The sequence below is a fragment of the Haemorhous mexicanus genome, chromosome 3 (assembly GCF_027477595.1).
Source record: "Haemorhous mexicanus isolate bHaeMex1 chromosome 3, bHaeMex1.pri, whole genome shotgun sequence".
NCBI classification, from domain to species: Eukaryota; Metazoa; Chordata; class Aves; order Passeriformes; family Fringillidae; genus Haemorhous; species Haemorhous mexicanus.
Window position 1 is genome coordinate 55,136,971 of NC_082343.1, and position 16,299 is coordinate 55,153,269.

The 16,299-nt window shown below is 41.2% G+C and overlaps 1 protein-coding gene across 5 annotated transcripts in view; it reads left to right on the forward strand.

Moving 5' to 3' along the window:
* PHACTR2 (phosphatase and actin regulator 2) overlaps positions 1 to 16,299 on the forward strand; it is a 133,573-nt gene that overhangs the window by 77,065 nt on the left and 40,209 nt on the right. For all 5 annotated transcript variants that reach the window (XR_009485824.1, XM_059841880.1, XM_059841882.1 and 2 more), the window contains exons 2-3: positions 6,852 to 7,019; positions 13,976 to 14,056. Coding sequence is in view for 4 of the 5 variants with exons in the window: in XM_059841880.1 (XP_059697863.1) it covers positions 6,852 to 7,019; positions 13,976 to 14,056 (249 nt within the window). In the remaining variant the exon portion in view is untranslated. The remainder of the gene's footprint in view (positions 1 to 6,851; positions 7,020 to 13,975; positions 14,057 to 16,299) is intronic.

Consider the following 16,299-nt stretch of genomic DNA (forward strand, 5'->3'; position numbering starts at 1 on the left):
AGAGGAGGTAGCAAGAAGATTTTTGGCCAGATTGCTTTCAAACCTGTATAACAGGATGGCTGAGCATTTGCTTGTTCCTTCTTCAGGAAGCTGGAAGTGTGGAAGTTAAGCATTTTATTGAAGGGGAGAAAGAAGTTGTGTAGCTGTTCCAATAAGGACTGCATGTTGCCAAAATGTCAATAATTAATTTACAAACACATGTTTGTGGGCATACTGCAAACTTAGGTCAGATCTTTCTTTTTTTTTTTTTTTTCCCAGACCTTAAGAGAATCCCTGATGTGTTTTGACACAAGAAACAGTTGAGAAGAGAGGTGGTGTGATTGTAGAGGTCTGAGTGCAGCGCTCAATGTGCTGTAGAGCACACCCAGCTCAGATGCCAGTGCAGATAGAGCAGATGAGCTCTGAACCATGAAGTTCCTGCATGGGAGGTGTAATTCAGTGAGGCTGCATAGCCCTGACTGGCTGTGTTGCCTTTTATTTTTAGTGTCTCTGCAGAGTGTCCTACACTCATAACTTAGCCTTTTTTTCTCTATAGAATTAAAAGTGAGTGAAAGCTTACAAGTGTGTTACCTGCATTTGGGATGCACTAGCAAGAGACAATTTGTGGTAATGAGAGCCACAACAACAGCAACTTAAACTGAGGTTCCTTGTGACCAGGAAAAAGAAAAAGCAACATTTTTTACCCCAGTGATGCAGCAAGCTCATGTCAAGCCCTAAAGTTAACCCTGTTATATGCTTTGTTTCCTGTGTAGTTAGTAGGAAGTCCAGGTCAGGTCTCCTGCTTGCTTGCTGGGGATCATTGTCTCGTAGGACTAGGGCATTCTACCTAAGAGACAGATAACTAAATAATCCAGTTAATCCCAGGTGTACAGCTAAGAAAGTGAGAACTAGAAAAAAATACATCATTGTTTGAAACTCTGGTCATATTTCTTCTCTGCACACTGCAGAAGAGAACAAGTGTGGCTGAGCATCCCTCTGAGCCACACAGCTCTTTGAAACGTGGAGCCGTGAGCATCCACGCTATGACTTTCAGGGAAGCACAGGCTTCCCTCTTTTCCTTTGAAGTGCCTATGTTGCAGTACCTGTGCTTTTTGCAGAGCTTAGGTAGGGGCTCACCACAGGCAGAACAGACTGTGGTTTTTGAGCTGAACTTTCCACTCTTGCCAGGTTTGACTTTCAGCAGCAAGGTAACATTTTGCCTACGGAAGCAGTGGGAGTTGCAAGGTTCGGACTTGAAGCCGTTTCTGGTCTTTGGCACTGCTGATCCAAGTGTGATTCCAACAGCCCCAGAAGTGTGTGTGTATCCATGTAGAAACCTGGAGGTATTCAGGCCATCGTCTCTATCCCTGCTGCAGTTATCCTGGAGAATTCCCTCTGGCTCTTCCAGGGCAGCAGGCAGCCTCCCTATGAAGTAGCCACTACCCAGCCTGTTCAGCTGATTGCCAGCGGGAGGTCCAATTAACATTTGGCAACATTGGCAGTTCCATATGGAAACTACCACTCTGCCGCCCACATTTGAACTTCAGCTTTTTCCTTTCATTTAATTAAAACACAATCAAGTCAATTAGCTCATGACAGAGTTTCTGCAAAGTTAAACTCCAGATGTATGGCAAGGCAAAAGCATGCAGATGCCAATTCATTGTGCTGCCTGGAGGTAGATTATATCTCTCCCATTTACTAGTTTATCCACCATGGATTAGCTGTATTTTTCCCCTTCCAAGTAGGTTAAAAAAACCCCAACAACAACAACAAAAAACCTCAAACAAAATAAAAACACCCCCCAAAAAAAAAAAAAAAAACATGAGAAAGAAAAACAGAAGTTCCATCTGGTTCAGGTCAGGAAAAATAATAATTTGAGATACTTATTGAAAATGACATTTATAGTGTCAGAATGACTTCTGATTTTTAATGACTACGTCAAACCTTTTGTCATGCAGTGTCTTGAAGTTTGCCAGAAAGCTCAAGGAATAAGCAGCTTGTATTCTATAGTAAATTGATGACTTACTGCTAATTGGGGATAATAGGCATCTGCAAAACCATTTTCATTTTGCTGGCATAAAAACCACAATTTCCAACTCTGTGCCCTCTGGCAAGGTGGTATGGAAAATCATATTGTTGTCAGAAGAGGTTTTGAGTTCTCAATAAACCAAGAGGACTTTTGTAGCCCATCCCTGCGAGGCAGCAGGGTGCCGTGGGAGGAAGATAAAAAAAATAACTGTACTAGCTAACTGGTAGTTAATAAACACAGAAATTGTATCCAAATCCACATGTAAGGTAACTCTGAACTGGGGTCAAGGCACCTTCTACTGCACTTCTCAATTCATTCGTGGTTAGAGGAGGCAATACCCTGAGTCACCTGTATTCTGACAGGGTTTCCTCACGTGCTTCAAGAGTGATGTGGTGATACCACGGCAGTACTGCAAGAGAGCTATTGCTAGTGAAAGTGTTAGGCACCAGTGCTGCCTCAGTGCCTTGGTATCAGTGGGGCACTTGATTCTGTGCCTTTTTCCCTCTTGGTTGTGTTGTCCAACTATAGGAGGAGGACTTTTCCTTCATCTTGCCATTCTTAACCTTGCTGTATGACAAGGATCCAGAGCAGAGCTGCTGTGCAGGTGGGTGAGCCTTGGTTGATGTGGGTGAGAGAAGGGATTGCAGCATGAAAGGGGCAGCACGGTGGGGAAAGAAGAGAACTTGACGTTCTGCTGGCACCTTCTTGTACTTAACAGCCCTGATGTGAGAAAGAATCCCTTAAATATATACCAGTACTCCAGCAGGATTGGATTAGATCAGTTGTGTAGAAAGGTGCTGGGGAGGGGAGCGGGGGTTACGTTCTTCTGCTGACTTTTCATTTTCACTGCCAAGAGAAAAAGTATACAGAAGCAAAAAATGCAGAACATCTAAAGTCATAAATATAGTCCTCTTTTCTTTTCATCCTGAATTTCTTTCAGTCAAAGTTTTTAAAAAATGGTCTTGCTGCATTCTGATCACAAGGCCTGGAACCAGCAGAAACACAGTGTTTAGTTTACAATAATTGATAATAGACTTGCTTGAAATGATCTGGTGGGTCATTCTTGTGTTGCATTTTGCTCCTATAAAGTTGTAAATTCTTATCTGAAAAAAGCGTTAGCGTGTGCCAGGGCTGACGCCTTAGTGTCAAAGTGTACCATGCCCTGGGAAAACTGTGCTGGTTCACACACCTGCCTCAGCCACACAGCATCTCTGGAGATCATTCACAGCAGTGAAAAGTTTCCTCAGCAGCTACAGAGATCAGTGCTGCATATTGCAAGTAGCCTTCTGGGATGAGACATGTTTAGTCATCTCTACGCATTTGTAGGAAAGTCAGGGTCATCCACAGGCTGATCTAATCTTCTCTGGCTGCCCACAAGCTTGAGGAGAGGCTGTCCTTTTTGTACATTTCATCTGACTGACAGCCCATGTGGCATGATTCAGCTTTGCCGTGTCCCTGCTAGCCTTGTTGTTGGCCTTTTGCAGCAAGATCTCCTCGTGGGACATCGACGTGCAGGATTCATATCCTCACTTCTTGTCCTTCTTGTGTACCCAGCTGATCCTGCAGCTGGAAAATCTTCACCCAGGGCAAAGGATTGGAATATGGTCATGTAAACTCTGCATGTACTATAGCCAGAATCCTAGTGTCAAACTTATGAATAATATTTATTGAAGACAATAAAGTGACTCACGGGCTTTTTGAAGAAGGCAGGACTTCAAGATGCTATATATACAAATAGTAGAGTAGCACAAGTCAGCAAGCTCCTCTAAACCTCAGAGAGCTAAGATGTTTCTTTTCCCCTCAGTGAATATATGTAATGTTTATAATGATTAATAGAAGGTAGGTAAGTTCCCTGAGGTGAAAAACACACTGCTTTATTCTTAAGTAGTACATGGCCTATAAGGCAAATCGTGAGCAGATGAAGCATCAGTTTCCTGTGGAGTGTTTCAAACAAGAAGAGTAATAACTTTTGTAAAGATCTTTCTATAAATGCCCTGAAATGTCTTTGCTGAAATGGTGGGGTTTTTTCTAAATAGTTTATTAATTGATAAAATGTGCTAGCTTGTGAATATATATGTATACACATTATATATGCACTTTTGAATATAAATAAGTTCCTTTTTCTAGACGTATAACTTTATCTTAGATTATTTCTTGAGTTAGTCTGTGATATCTGGCTATGTTTATTCCTTCTTTTCAAATACACATTTCATATTTCAAATGAGGGAATTGGTACAAGGTCCATGGATTAGTAAATTCCCAATTTTGCACACTTGTTGAACTCACTAGATAATTCAACTCCTTGCCTTTTATTGTCAGAAGGAATTAATGTTGACATCCGACATAATGTTTTCAAAAGTTTCAATCTTCCTGAATAGAATTATTTTCCATTAATTTCGTGTATTTGCTCAGTTTGAAGCAGACAGATTTCTGTAGCTAGGATGAATATAATTATTTTGGGGTTACCAGTTTATCAGCAGAGGGCAGAACAAGGGCCAATGTAAATCTGTATTTCTCTGGGAGGAGCCATTGGAGCCCTAATTCTCCTCCATTTCTGCTGCTAGGCACAGGGTGAAAAAATCTAGTTGAGGTTTTTGTGAAAGTGGTCTCCTGCAATGGGCTGTACTCCGTGACTCAGGAGCATTTGGAAAGATCAGCTTTCCGGTGCTTACAAGCCCATGCTGTCTGTCAGCAGGATGCAGGCTCTTCACAGCAGTAGCACAGCATTGCTGAGCCACTGGAGAGAAGAGCATGGCTTTTGTCCTGCTGCCTCAAGGGTGGGTAGCCTCTCACTGAGCTGATACCTCACTGCTTCTGCCAGTGAGATATTGCTTGGCTCCTGCCCCAGGACAGGACTCTGCAGCCAGCATATCCTGGTCTCTTTTCTTCATGGCTTCACTTGTGAGTATTTGGATTTACTAGTGCTGATTTCACAGAGAAACCGTGTGTTTCTGCATCCCATAGCACCACGGGAATCTTGACTGGAAGGGACTCAGGAGGTTACTTGGAGCAGGACCGTTCCTGACAATAGATGAGGTCAGCCCTGGAAGGAGCTTTGGAGGTTTGCCTGGCTGAGTCTTCACATCCTCCCAGGACCTGTTCCAGTGCTGCACTACCCAACTCCTGGTGGTGTTTTCCTTACCACTTTTACCTGGCTTTTCCTGGCTGCAATTCTCAACTGTAATTCTCCCTTAGATCCACAGTTTCCAGCTGAGGCTTCTGCATTCCATAGGAGACTGCACTCCATAGGCAATGCCTGTAAGCCTGGACAAAAGTGCAGTCCCTGAATTCAGGCAAGGCACCTGTGCAGGGCTCCTTGTGCTGCCCTGTGCCTCTCTGCAAAACTGCCCACTGCCTTTGGTGATCTTGTCATCTCTCACCTGGCTTCTCAGGGTGTGCTGGGGGCTGGCTGCTTCATCTTAAGGCAGTCTCATTTTAAATCTCTCCAAGGTTCACCTTGCTCTCCAGGGCACACAGGTGAGGAAATTTGTCACTAGTTTTAACTTCACAGACTTCAACGAAGTTGTACAATGAATCTTTCTTGCCAGTACTTTATTTCAAAACATTGGAAACAAGGTTTCTTGGACTCCGTTTGCATTACATCAGCTTTCTCACAGAAAAGATTTTTTTTTAGCATCCTGGATTAATCCTAAGCCTAGGACAAATATAGGATTCATTACATGTCATTTGTCTGAGAAACAGAATAATAAGATTGCACCATGATATTATATGGCTGAGTATGTATCTTTTTAGCAGCTGGGTCACAGGACCGGGATTCAGGAAGCTATTTGGCAAACATAAAATTAAGCACTTAACAATTCTGTGCCTCATATTTTCCATCTGTAAAATGGGGACATTGGTATTTCTTTCTTTGAGTAGCATTTCTGATTTAATGATCTATGATTATCATTACTACTGTTCACAGTGGCATCAACTCTGTTCCGAATTGGTTATAATTAGAATTTTTAGATGAATGAAAGCAATTACAGAGCCTATATGCCACAAACAGTTAAGCCCATGATTAATTTTTTTGTGTCTCTAAGTAATGGCAGTTACTTTGTTGCTCATAGGAGCAAAAATTCAGCACACTGGAAGTGTTTGCAGGACTGCAAATGGAAGGCTTTAAAAAGTGTTAATTCTTCAACAGAAATATGTAATAGATTTCTCAGGGTGGTTTATTTTAACTGTGTGCTACAGGACGTTGTGGGATGAGTCTTAATTGGTTCACAAAACTCGAAGTTTTCTAAGTATTGGCTTTTGTATCATTCAATATGTTTTTGCAGTAAAGAAATCCTTCTTTAAGTTTTGGCTCCAGTTCAAAAGCTTATTGTTAAATATGCCTTGTTAGTAAGAAGCCTGACTCATGGCAGGCTGTGCTGGGAAGGACTGATTACCAGGCATATCAAACAGACCTGTTCCCATTCCCCTGCCAGAACAGTTATCTTTAGAGTTTGTTTAAGAAAGGATTAATTTTACCCAAAAGAAAGAGTTTATGTTTTCACATTGCAAGGGTTTTGTTTTCTATGTGATGATAGCTAGTTATTCAACTTCACCATGGATTGGGAAAAACTCACCCAAACATATATTGGAAGAAATTCTCCTGTAGTGATAGAAAACCACTGGACTACACAAATACATCAGATGAGCATCACAAGATGCAAGTTCTGGACAGCTGCAGTTGCAGGGCTGAGAAGCACTGAAGCCCAGGGCTGCCTTCTGGAACAGGAAAAATCCATGTTGATGCACACACAGCCTGTTGCAATCTGGTAGTGGAGGAGTTTAGCTATTGGCTACTATTACATTTTCCATCCTTCAGTTATTTTTATTTCTTTTCTTTGTACAGTGGATGGTTTGGACAAGGCTTCAATTGCTAACTCAGATGGACCAGCCCCAGGATCCCAAACTCCCCCCTTCAAGAGGAAGGGCAAACTCTCCAACATTGGCAAAATCTTTAAACCTTGGAAATGGCGGAAGAAGAAGACCAGTGACAAATTCAGGGAAACATCAGCAGGTATGTCTGTAGCCCTTTGGTGGCAAATAGTAGAAAACACTGTGATGGTTTTGCAGGGTAATTGAAAAGCTTTTTGAACTTGTTAGATGGCAAGGATTATTTAGGCATGGTATTTTACATACAGAAAAACCATTTGATCCTTGGCAAGGAAAAATCAAACCTTGTTCATCTTCTGCCTTGAACCTATCCCCTAAAATACACAGCTTATTTGTTTACTAAACATGTCCTCAAATATATTGGAAAATCTCTCTGTCCTCCTGGTAGTCAGTGACTTGAATTATGAAACAAACCCAACCCTGCCTTCGTGGGGACTGAAGTCTGGGGGAGAAGCAGGTGTAGCCATGCCCAGCAGAAGAACAAGGGTCAGCTCTGCAGCCCCTGCCTTCACAGAGGCTGCTCTGGCCCTTCTCTTCCCCACTGGCAAGGCTGGAGGATGGTCTGAAATCAAATGCTGTGATTGAATTATATTCTGTTTGGAAAAGAGGGGTATTAAAGGCTGGGATTTAGTTAGCCAAACATAGTTGTTTGGGGCCACCTGAGATGCTCTGGGGTGTCCTGGCTGCTCTCCCAGAAGGTTTGATATCATATTTGTCATCCTTGTGCAGACAGCTCTGAAACCCTGGGGCATCTGAAGTGGCTTTAGACATCCATGTTTAGAAAACTGAATACCACCCTGCATATATGTGTGTGTGTCTGTGTCACTGCTCTAGCCAAACTTTCTCTACAAAAATCCCAAAATTCTGGTTTGGGATTCAAGCATTTGATGTTGTGGTTTCCTAAACTTGAATCTCATTAGAGTTCAGTGAGCTTCTGTGAGCTCTTTAGATTCATTGTCACAGTGCAAGCCTTGCTACTGTCCTCCAAGGCTGTAGGCAATAGAACCAACACTAGTCTCCTGAAGTGTTTTCAGTAGCTCCCCTGAACTCTTAGAGGTACACTGTTTGACATTTTAAACCCATACCAACCCCTGTCAGTTACAGCAAGGAGCTCTATGGTTTGACAGCAAAACTTCTAAAACAAACTTTTTTTTTACACAAAAAGGAAAAATAAGCCATTTTCTGTAGCGTCTTCATCACTCCAGATGCCAGCTGAAGTTTTGAACAGATTTCTGAGATCTTCAAATCCTTCTTTCTCTCCTTTTTCTGTTTTGTTTTTTTTTTTCATTTTCCCACATACCCTGCAACAAACCCCCACAATTTCTTGTTACTGCAATAAAAATAAAAAAAATCCCCTTGGTCTGATATCTCCTTCATTGCTTCCCATTTCCTTCAGCTTTCCCAGTACTTTTATCCTATTGCTAAATCAAAGTTACTTCTAGTTAATGACTCCTGAATGTTCTGCAGCTTCTGCTGGACAGGTATGTGATTTTATGTGCAACAAGTTCTTCAGAGTAATGACCATTCATAAGCTGTGTATACAGAGATTCCCTAAACTTTCACAGCTATTAGCATGTGTTAAACTGCTATGCCATTAAACAATAACACACGTATCATTTTTTAATTTTCTTTTTTAAAAAACTAATATCTGGTAAGTTCATGTTAAAGGTTGTATTTCTTATGTTGTACTGTCTTTCTTCCGAGGGCCTGAATCCAGTCTTGCAAGCATGACACATCAATTCTTATAATGCCAAGGCAGAGCAGGTGTTAGTATTTCTTTTACAAAAGCAGGAAATTCAGCACAAAGAAATTAAGGTCAGAATTTTCAAAAGTGCCTCCTTAGATACTCACTTCTTCTTAATTCACTGGTCTTGTTCATGATGTTGTGGTCCCTCAAGACGCTGATTTGCTTTTAAACTGTGCATGGGATCACTTACGTTTGTGTATGTGCTTCATGTGAGGCTGGAACTTGAACTGAGAAGTAGTTTGAATCGCATTCATCCTGCCTTAGATGGTAATTTCAGGGATGAATAAAAATAGTATTCTCTGTATTTCTTGAGGAAATAGACCCAGGACCAATGGAGACTGAGAAGAGGCATTGACGTGGCAAGCTGCCCCTTGTTGCTTGCTCAGTGACACGGCAGAAGAAACTTGCTTATCTAACTTGAGAAGGAAATGGGATGACATCCATTCAAAATGAAAATCCTACAGGATATCCTCTTCCTCGCACTACTCAATCCGAGGTGTATATTCATGCCCAAGTGGGGGCTGTCTGTGTGCCTGCCTCTTCCATGCAGGAAGCCCATTTCCTGCCCTGGGACCATGGGAGAGAGCACGATGATCCTCATTTGTTGTTAGTTCCCTTAGCAGGGTTTCATCATGGTAAATCCACATGCAGCTGAAGAAAGGGTTTCTTCTAAGACACAATGTGGGCTGTTGGAAGGAGCTCTCACTACTTTCTCTGGGTTTTCAGTAGGCTTTTTGAAACAGGTTCTTGCCATGGCCTTGCCAGGACGTGTTCCACGGAGCACTTTTTGTCTTAGGAGCAATTGGAAGATGTTTGTAAACTGCAAATACCACAAGCATCAAAAAAGGAGGGATGTTTAGATGTTAGATGTTAATATTGGTGCCAGTGTGGGAATGATGGTTGGAATTTTTCTCTTTAGCAACGTGCTCTATCTCCAAAAGTCTTTTCTTTGGGCACTGGCTGTATGCTTTTTGCCTAGAGGGCTTTCAGAATCAAGGAAAAACAAACATAAAATGCCATCATCTCAAGGGTTTCTCTCCTCTGCAATGTTTTGCTGCGAAGGAAAAGACAGCAATTTGTGTCTTGGCACAAAGTAGATGCCACTTCAAAGCTTCACTGCAAAAGTATATACAGAGAGGGATCAGAAGGCAATTTTAGTTCTTACTAGGTCAGAGAAAAATTAATAATCAGAATGCTCTCAAGCTTCTCTTAGAAGAGCAAAACTAAGTACTGGAGAATATCCAGAATCTCACAGCACTCTGAGTCAAGGAATGGGTTTTAAGACTGCCTGAGGTTTGCAGCTGCTGGCCAACACTAAGCAGTCTTTTTTGTGGGGATGAGGAACGGGCGAGAGAGAGAGAGAGAGAGAGAGAAAGAAGCTACTTTTTGAGGTAAATCGTTCCCATTATTAGTGTTACTATTACTTGTATTGGGCAAAACAGCAAATATTTGTGAAGGGCAGTAAGATTTACTGGAGTAAATGAGGGCTGCATACAATACAATAAATTTACATCCTTTCTGATGGTTACATCTGAAGTCAGGGCAAGTTCGGCTGCTGACTGCAGCAGGGGAAGGATTTTTACATGGGATTTTCTGATTCTTCTGGATCATGAGTCTGGAGACTGCCTGCCTGCCTCACCTCAGCCTTCTTCAGCAGGCAAGGACTCCTAACCAGTTACCCTCACAGTCAGGACTGATCTCTTTGTAAAAAATTTCAATACATACATGTACACAGGCAGAGAAATTGTTCTTTACATTTTTTTATTGCTTAAAGTTAGAAACAGTATGTTGGTCTTCATGTTGAAATTTTATATTTCTTTTGACACCTTTATATATATACACATATTTATCTACATATCATATATGTGACAGACATGTTGAGAGATATATAGAGAGATATAGATATATATATATTCACATAGATAGATAAACATCCATTCTTATATACACATATTGCAGAAAAGATTTGTGCTGAGAGCATCAGCTGGTCACTCAGCATAACTGCACAGAGTTTTAAGAATCTCAAACCAGTCTGCTGAGCTAACTACTTTAGACTACTGTTATGTTTCAGTAAGCTTTCCTAAATGATAGAGTTACCAAGTCAAGCATTCAGAAGTCAGGAAATGCTTGAAGGATGGTGCTGGGTGACAGGATGGTACAAAATACTTTTGTATTTTAAATTTTAAATTAAATATATTGCATAATCTAAAATAAACCAAATATATTGCATAATCTGCAATGAACTATAAATTATTGTGATGAGTCCAGGCTAACTAAATAATGCCCAGTATAAGTTCCTAAGTTGACAGTCTAATCATTCCTCTTATACAAGGGGACATATTTTTGCCACTTTGATTGAAATTAAGATTCTGCCTTTTTCTTTGTACGAATTGAAATTATGGTGCTAGTAGTGAACACTAGCTTGATTTTTTTTTTTTTTTAATGTTCTTTCCATGGGGCCAATAAAGTTTAAAATAAATTAGCTTTTCAAGCTGAATTAATTGAGCTTAATCAGTTTAAATAAAACCACCAATCATGGCTAGCATTTTAGAAGATGGAGGACTGGGACTTAAGCTTCTTATCTGTTCACAAATTTTCTAATATGGGGAATGGAGATAGTTATGTCTCAGGGTTGTTATGTAACCTGTGTAATTTATGAAACGCTTTGAGGTTTTTTAGTTGAAGTGTAAGAGGTTCATGCCTTTTAATGACAATTGGCATTTCCCATGATAATTAATTCAATACAGCTGTTAATTCAGCATTGTAGAACTGAAAGAAAAATATCATCCTGAAAACTAGAGATGGAAAAAGCATTCTTGTTTTCAGGTGGCATTGAATTGTCCCACAGTGATGTAAGAGATCACCTCATTTCACTGTCCCCAATAAAAGAGATGGATAAAGAGACCAGAGAGATAAAAAAGAGTGCAAATTAAATAATATTTGTAATGCTGAAATGATAATATAATATTTAGAGTGCTGGCAACAAAACAAGTATAAAGTGCTTGTGTGTGGTGCTCATCCTTCAGGGCTGTGTCAAAGGAGATTTCACCCTGCTTGTGAATGCACCTGCTCTCTAGAAAGACCAAGACACTCCATCCATGCCTGCCCACCTAGTCCTCTGTCTCCATGACCCCCCATCTCTCTTAAAACAGTCTGTGGGACTGCTCCCCTACATGAAAACCTCTTTGAAGCCTAGGGTGCGTTCCTGTGCCAATGTGTGTGACAAGGCACATGCTTTAGAAAATACAGGGGAGAAACTGGAAGAGCTTGTGAGTGATTTAGGTGTAGGACCCCAGGCAGCCTAACTTGATCAGAGCTCAGGCCACCACACTGTCCCTGAGGAGGCTGGCTGGTACTGAGAGTCTGCAGCCACACTCATGGGCTCCTTTATGCTGTCACATGTGACTGGAATGCTGCAGGGGTCTGACCTCTGATCCCTCAAAGTACCTGAGTATATAGACACAGACTTAATGCCAGCTTACATTCTTGAGCCAGTAATGCTTGCATTTGTGAGCTCTTGATCTCACAGGCATGAGTTGCTGGAGCTGGGCTGCTTAAAATGCTTACTCCCTCCGGCTCTTTTGTCAGGAGTTGGTGCTGTTTTGATGGGGAAATGCATCCTATGTTGAGGAGCTGCTGAATCCCTGCACCTTGCAGTGTGAGAAATAAACCTGGTGCTGCAACTTTGGGGAGCACAGAATCTGAGGGACTTTGTGCAAGAGTGTGTAATGATAGAACAAGGGGAAATGGCTTTAAACTGGAAGGGGGTGGGTTTAGATTAGATGTTAGGAAAAAATTCTTTACTTTGAGGGTGGTAAGGCACTGAACAGGTGGCTCAGAGTTGTTGTGGATGCCCCATTGCTGTAGGCATTCAAGACCAGTTGGATGGGTCTTTCAGCAACCTGGCTTAGTGGAAGGTGTCCCTGCCCGTGGCAGAGGGGTTGGAATGAGATGGTTTAAGTTCCCTCCCAGTTGAAACCCAAATTCTATCATTCTGTTCAACCATCCCCTTCAGAGGGGGAAGTGGAGTGGGAAGCTGTAAGCAGTGATACCTTCAGGCACCTGAGGTCAGCCAGTCTGCTTGTGTCTGCTTTCCCACCTGCTGCTGGGAAAGGTGTTTTGCTGGGCATGAAGGGCAGCCTTCTCCCAAGAGTCCAACTGCCCTTCTCCCTGCCTTCCCAGGAGCCTGTCACTCCACTGTACGGCTGAGTCACTCCAGCTGGGCTGGCACAAGTGAGATTAAACACTGCACAAGGTATTATCACTCTGCATACAGCAATTAGACTGACCCTAGAGAGTGTTTGAATTGGTTAATGAGACAAATAGCCCTCTCCCATAGCATTAATAAGATGAAGTCCAGCTGTGCTGGACACCACATGTCCTCAGCATGAGGTCCAAGCGTCACATGGATTTTGATGTCTGTATGTAAACAGAATCAGGATGGGAGACTGTGAGACTGCCTTTTCCTAACAGGGCAGTCAGGGCTTTACAAGTGATGCTCATGTCTTGTGAACGTCAGGCACCATGGTCCCATGGAACATTACACTAATCTCCCACATCACTGCATCACTTTGGGAATGGGATGCAATGTGGAGCTATTCTATTCTAACATCTGCAAATCCTTTTCCCTATAAAACTATTCAGCAATTTTCCCATGGGAAATAAACATCATAATTAGAATGCTTCGTGCCACAGTCTTGGGGCTTTTGTGTATGAGTTTTGTTTTGTTTTTTTTTTTTTGACCTAAAACCAGGATGCTGTATTTTTTTTCCATGAAAGTCAACCAGCACCGATCGATGAGGATGTTATTTCCTTTTAGAACACAACTTTCTGGCTTCTGTTTAAGGTTGTTTTTGTTGTTTTTTTCTTTTCCTTTAAACAGTTTGCATGTCACAAGAGCTACTCTGTGAGTTGCTTTCTCTGAGCAGGATTTGTGTCTTGCTACTCAAAACCTGTACAAAGCAGATGAAGGTATCTCCAGCTGAGCTACTCAGTCTAGTCAGTGGGAAAAATGTACTTTTACATGTTAAATGCCTGTGCTAAGATGAGTTCAATTTCACCCTGAAAGTACTTTTTTTCCACTGACCATAGAAGAAGCCTCAAGGAGACTTGCTGAGCTGAAGATATTGGATCATATGAGTCCCCACTTCCTGTGCCTGAAATTGCAGGGCAATATTTTCAGAGACTGTCCAAGAAAACCCTGACCACTTCTTCTGCAGAAGTTGAGGAAACAAGAGTTCTCTTCCTATAAAATAAAAATAGTTCTCTACATTTTTTTTACAATCATCAGCAGTATGAGAATAAATCAATTCTTAACTGTGCTTTTTCTTTAGTGTTGGAAAGGAAGATTTCGACAAGACAAAGCAGAGAGGAGCTGATAAGAAGGGGAGTGCTGAAGGAAATGCCTGAGCAAGGTGATAACACATTAACTAGAATTTAGCCACTAAGCACTAAACATGTATGATAAAGCCACTGTTACATTGTTTCCGTGTAGTATAAATAGGTATGAGGAGACCAGCTGAGAAGTGTGAGAGGTAATTTGGGCCAGCTGACAACTGAAGTTAACTCAAGGGATTTGTGCTCTGTAACTGCTTCTGCCATAGCAAACCTCTGGACATATTCTGAAATATTTTAATGCTCCCTGTAAACAATGTGGCTCCTGCTTATTGTTTGCCAGAATTTTTTCTAGTTAGTGATAAATCTATTTTTGAGTCAAGGTCTGCTGTCTAAAGCCACTAGAGTATAAAACAAGAAATTTTGGCTGAAAAATTAGGGGCTTTGGAACCCAGAAAAATCAATATAATGCATTTCAGGTATCAAAAAGTACCAGTGCTGGGATCATATGGATCCAACCACTATCACACAGACCACAATCACAAATGGCACCAGCATAAAACAGTGGGCAAGAAATCACTCGTTTCAAAATGCTCTAAGGTTTAGTATCTGGTATTAGCCAGAATTTTCGTTTTGAAAAGCATGAGTAAGCCAAGGTAGGTACCTCTATGCTACATCCAATTATGTTACTATTCTCTCTAATATTCTTCATCTTTTATAAATATAGATCAAATAAAAGTCAAGTGAGTAAAATAATTTTCTCTAGCTTAAATTAAACCATTTGTCATTTTATCAAGGAGTCTAAGAACTCCACATTTTCCAAAAAAAAAAAATTTTCTCCTAGAAATTGTATTTTTCTGTGTGTTCTGAAGAGTCAGTAAAGTATCAGTGTGTATGGGTTGTATCATACCCACAGATACTTAGCAGTAAAGGGTCTGTTTGTTGATGTGTGACATCCCTTGTCTGTACAGAGTTTGGCTAATTATCAGACTCTGACATTCAGCATAGCTGGCTTCTGCACTTGTCTCTGCTACTGTCATTGTCTTAAAACAAGACTTGTAAACTCTCCATACCTCAGTTTGTCCATCTGCAGATTTGTTGTGGGCTTTGCCATGCTTTACTGGGGACCTGTGTGACCTTGTCCTTTGAAGGTTGTAAATTGTATTTACAGTGGGAACAGTTCATGAAATGTGCTGACTTCTCTGGTTGGTTACAGTCTAACATAAATACTATAATTTGTGATAAAATTATGAATACTTTGGTCATCAGTCTCCTTGACCCTCTCTTCCATCCTTAAAAGGGATGAGACCTTGGATTCCTTACAAGGATTGAGCAAAATGAGAAGAGGATATAAATATGAACAATTTTGTCTTCTTCCTCCCATATCAATCTTCATCACATTGTGCTTCATGTTTGATGAAAATCGTAATTTTTAAGGACGTTTTGAAAGAATATGGGGTTGGTTTGAAGGTGCTAAAAATAGAGAGGTAGAAAAGACAGTTAAGGAGTGTGAAGGTAGTTGGAAGGAATGACTATGGGGATGAAAGCTAAAAGAGGAAACTACACAGAGACTTGAAAAGTGAGAGGTAAGAAATGTGAAGAAGTGACAGCGTTTCACATGGAGTGAAGAAGAAAGAAGTGGAAAGTGGCAAGTGCCACTTGGAGGCAGGGGGTGTTTGCAGAAGCAAGACGTGAATACGAGGTGGCAGTGTCATATGGGGAGGCGGAGAGGAAAGAGTGGATTTAAGAAGCCCTGGAAGAGACAAGCTGAAGAAACTGAATGTTGCAGTTCAGGTAAGTGCAAGTGTCAGCTGTAGTAAATTAGACTAAGTTAGGAAGGCAGAACTCATTTTTTACAAATCAAGCTGATGCTCGAATGCAGAAGGTAATGAAACAATCACCTGAGTGGGAGCACCCAAGGTGGTAGGACAGAGGCTGCATAATTGTGTTGAAACCAGGGAAGTGCCAAACATCTGGGTCTGATAACACACAGCAAGGAAGAGAAGTGGAATTGCCACAGTTAGTGAAGAATCAATGGGAGGAATCAGAAGAGATTCCATGTAGATTTGTTTACTTTTTGGATCAACAGCAAGAGAATCCTGCAGTAAGAAATTACCAGAGAACAAAATCAGCAGCAGCTTTAAAAGCCATGGAACAGAGAAAGCTGTAAGCCAGCAAGAGTAGCACTTTTCAGCAATATAGAGACAAATAGGGAAATAACCTTTTTTCAGAATAACTCTGAAGCTGAGCTAGTCTGGGTAAGTGAGTAAAGTATCATCAAAGCTGAGAAAGAATTTGACTTGCAGAATTTAAGTATGATATG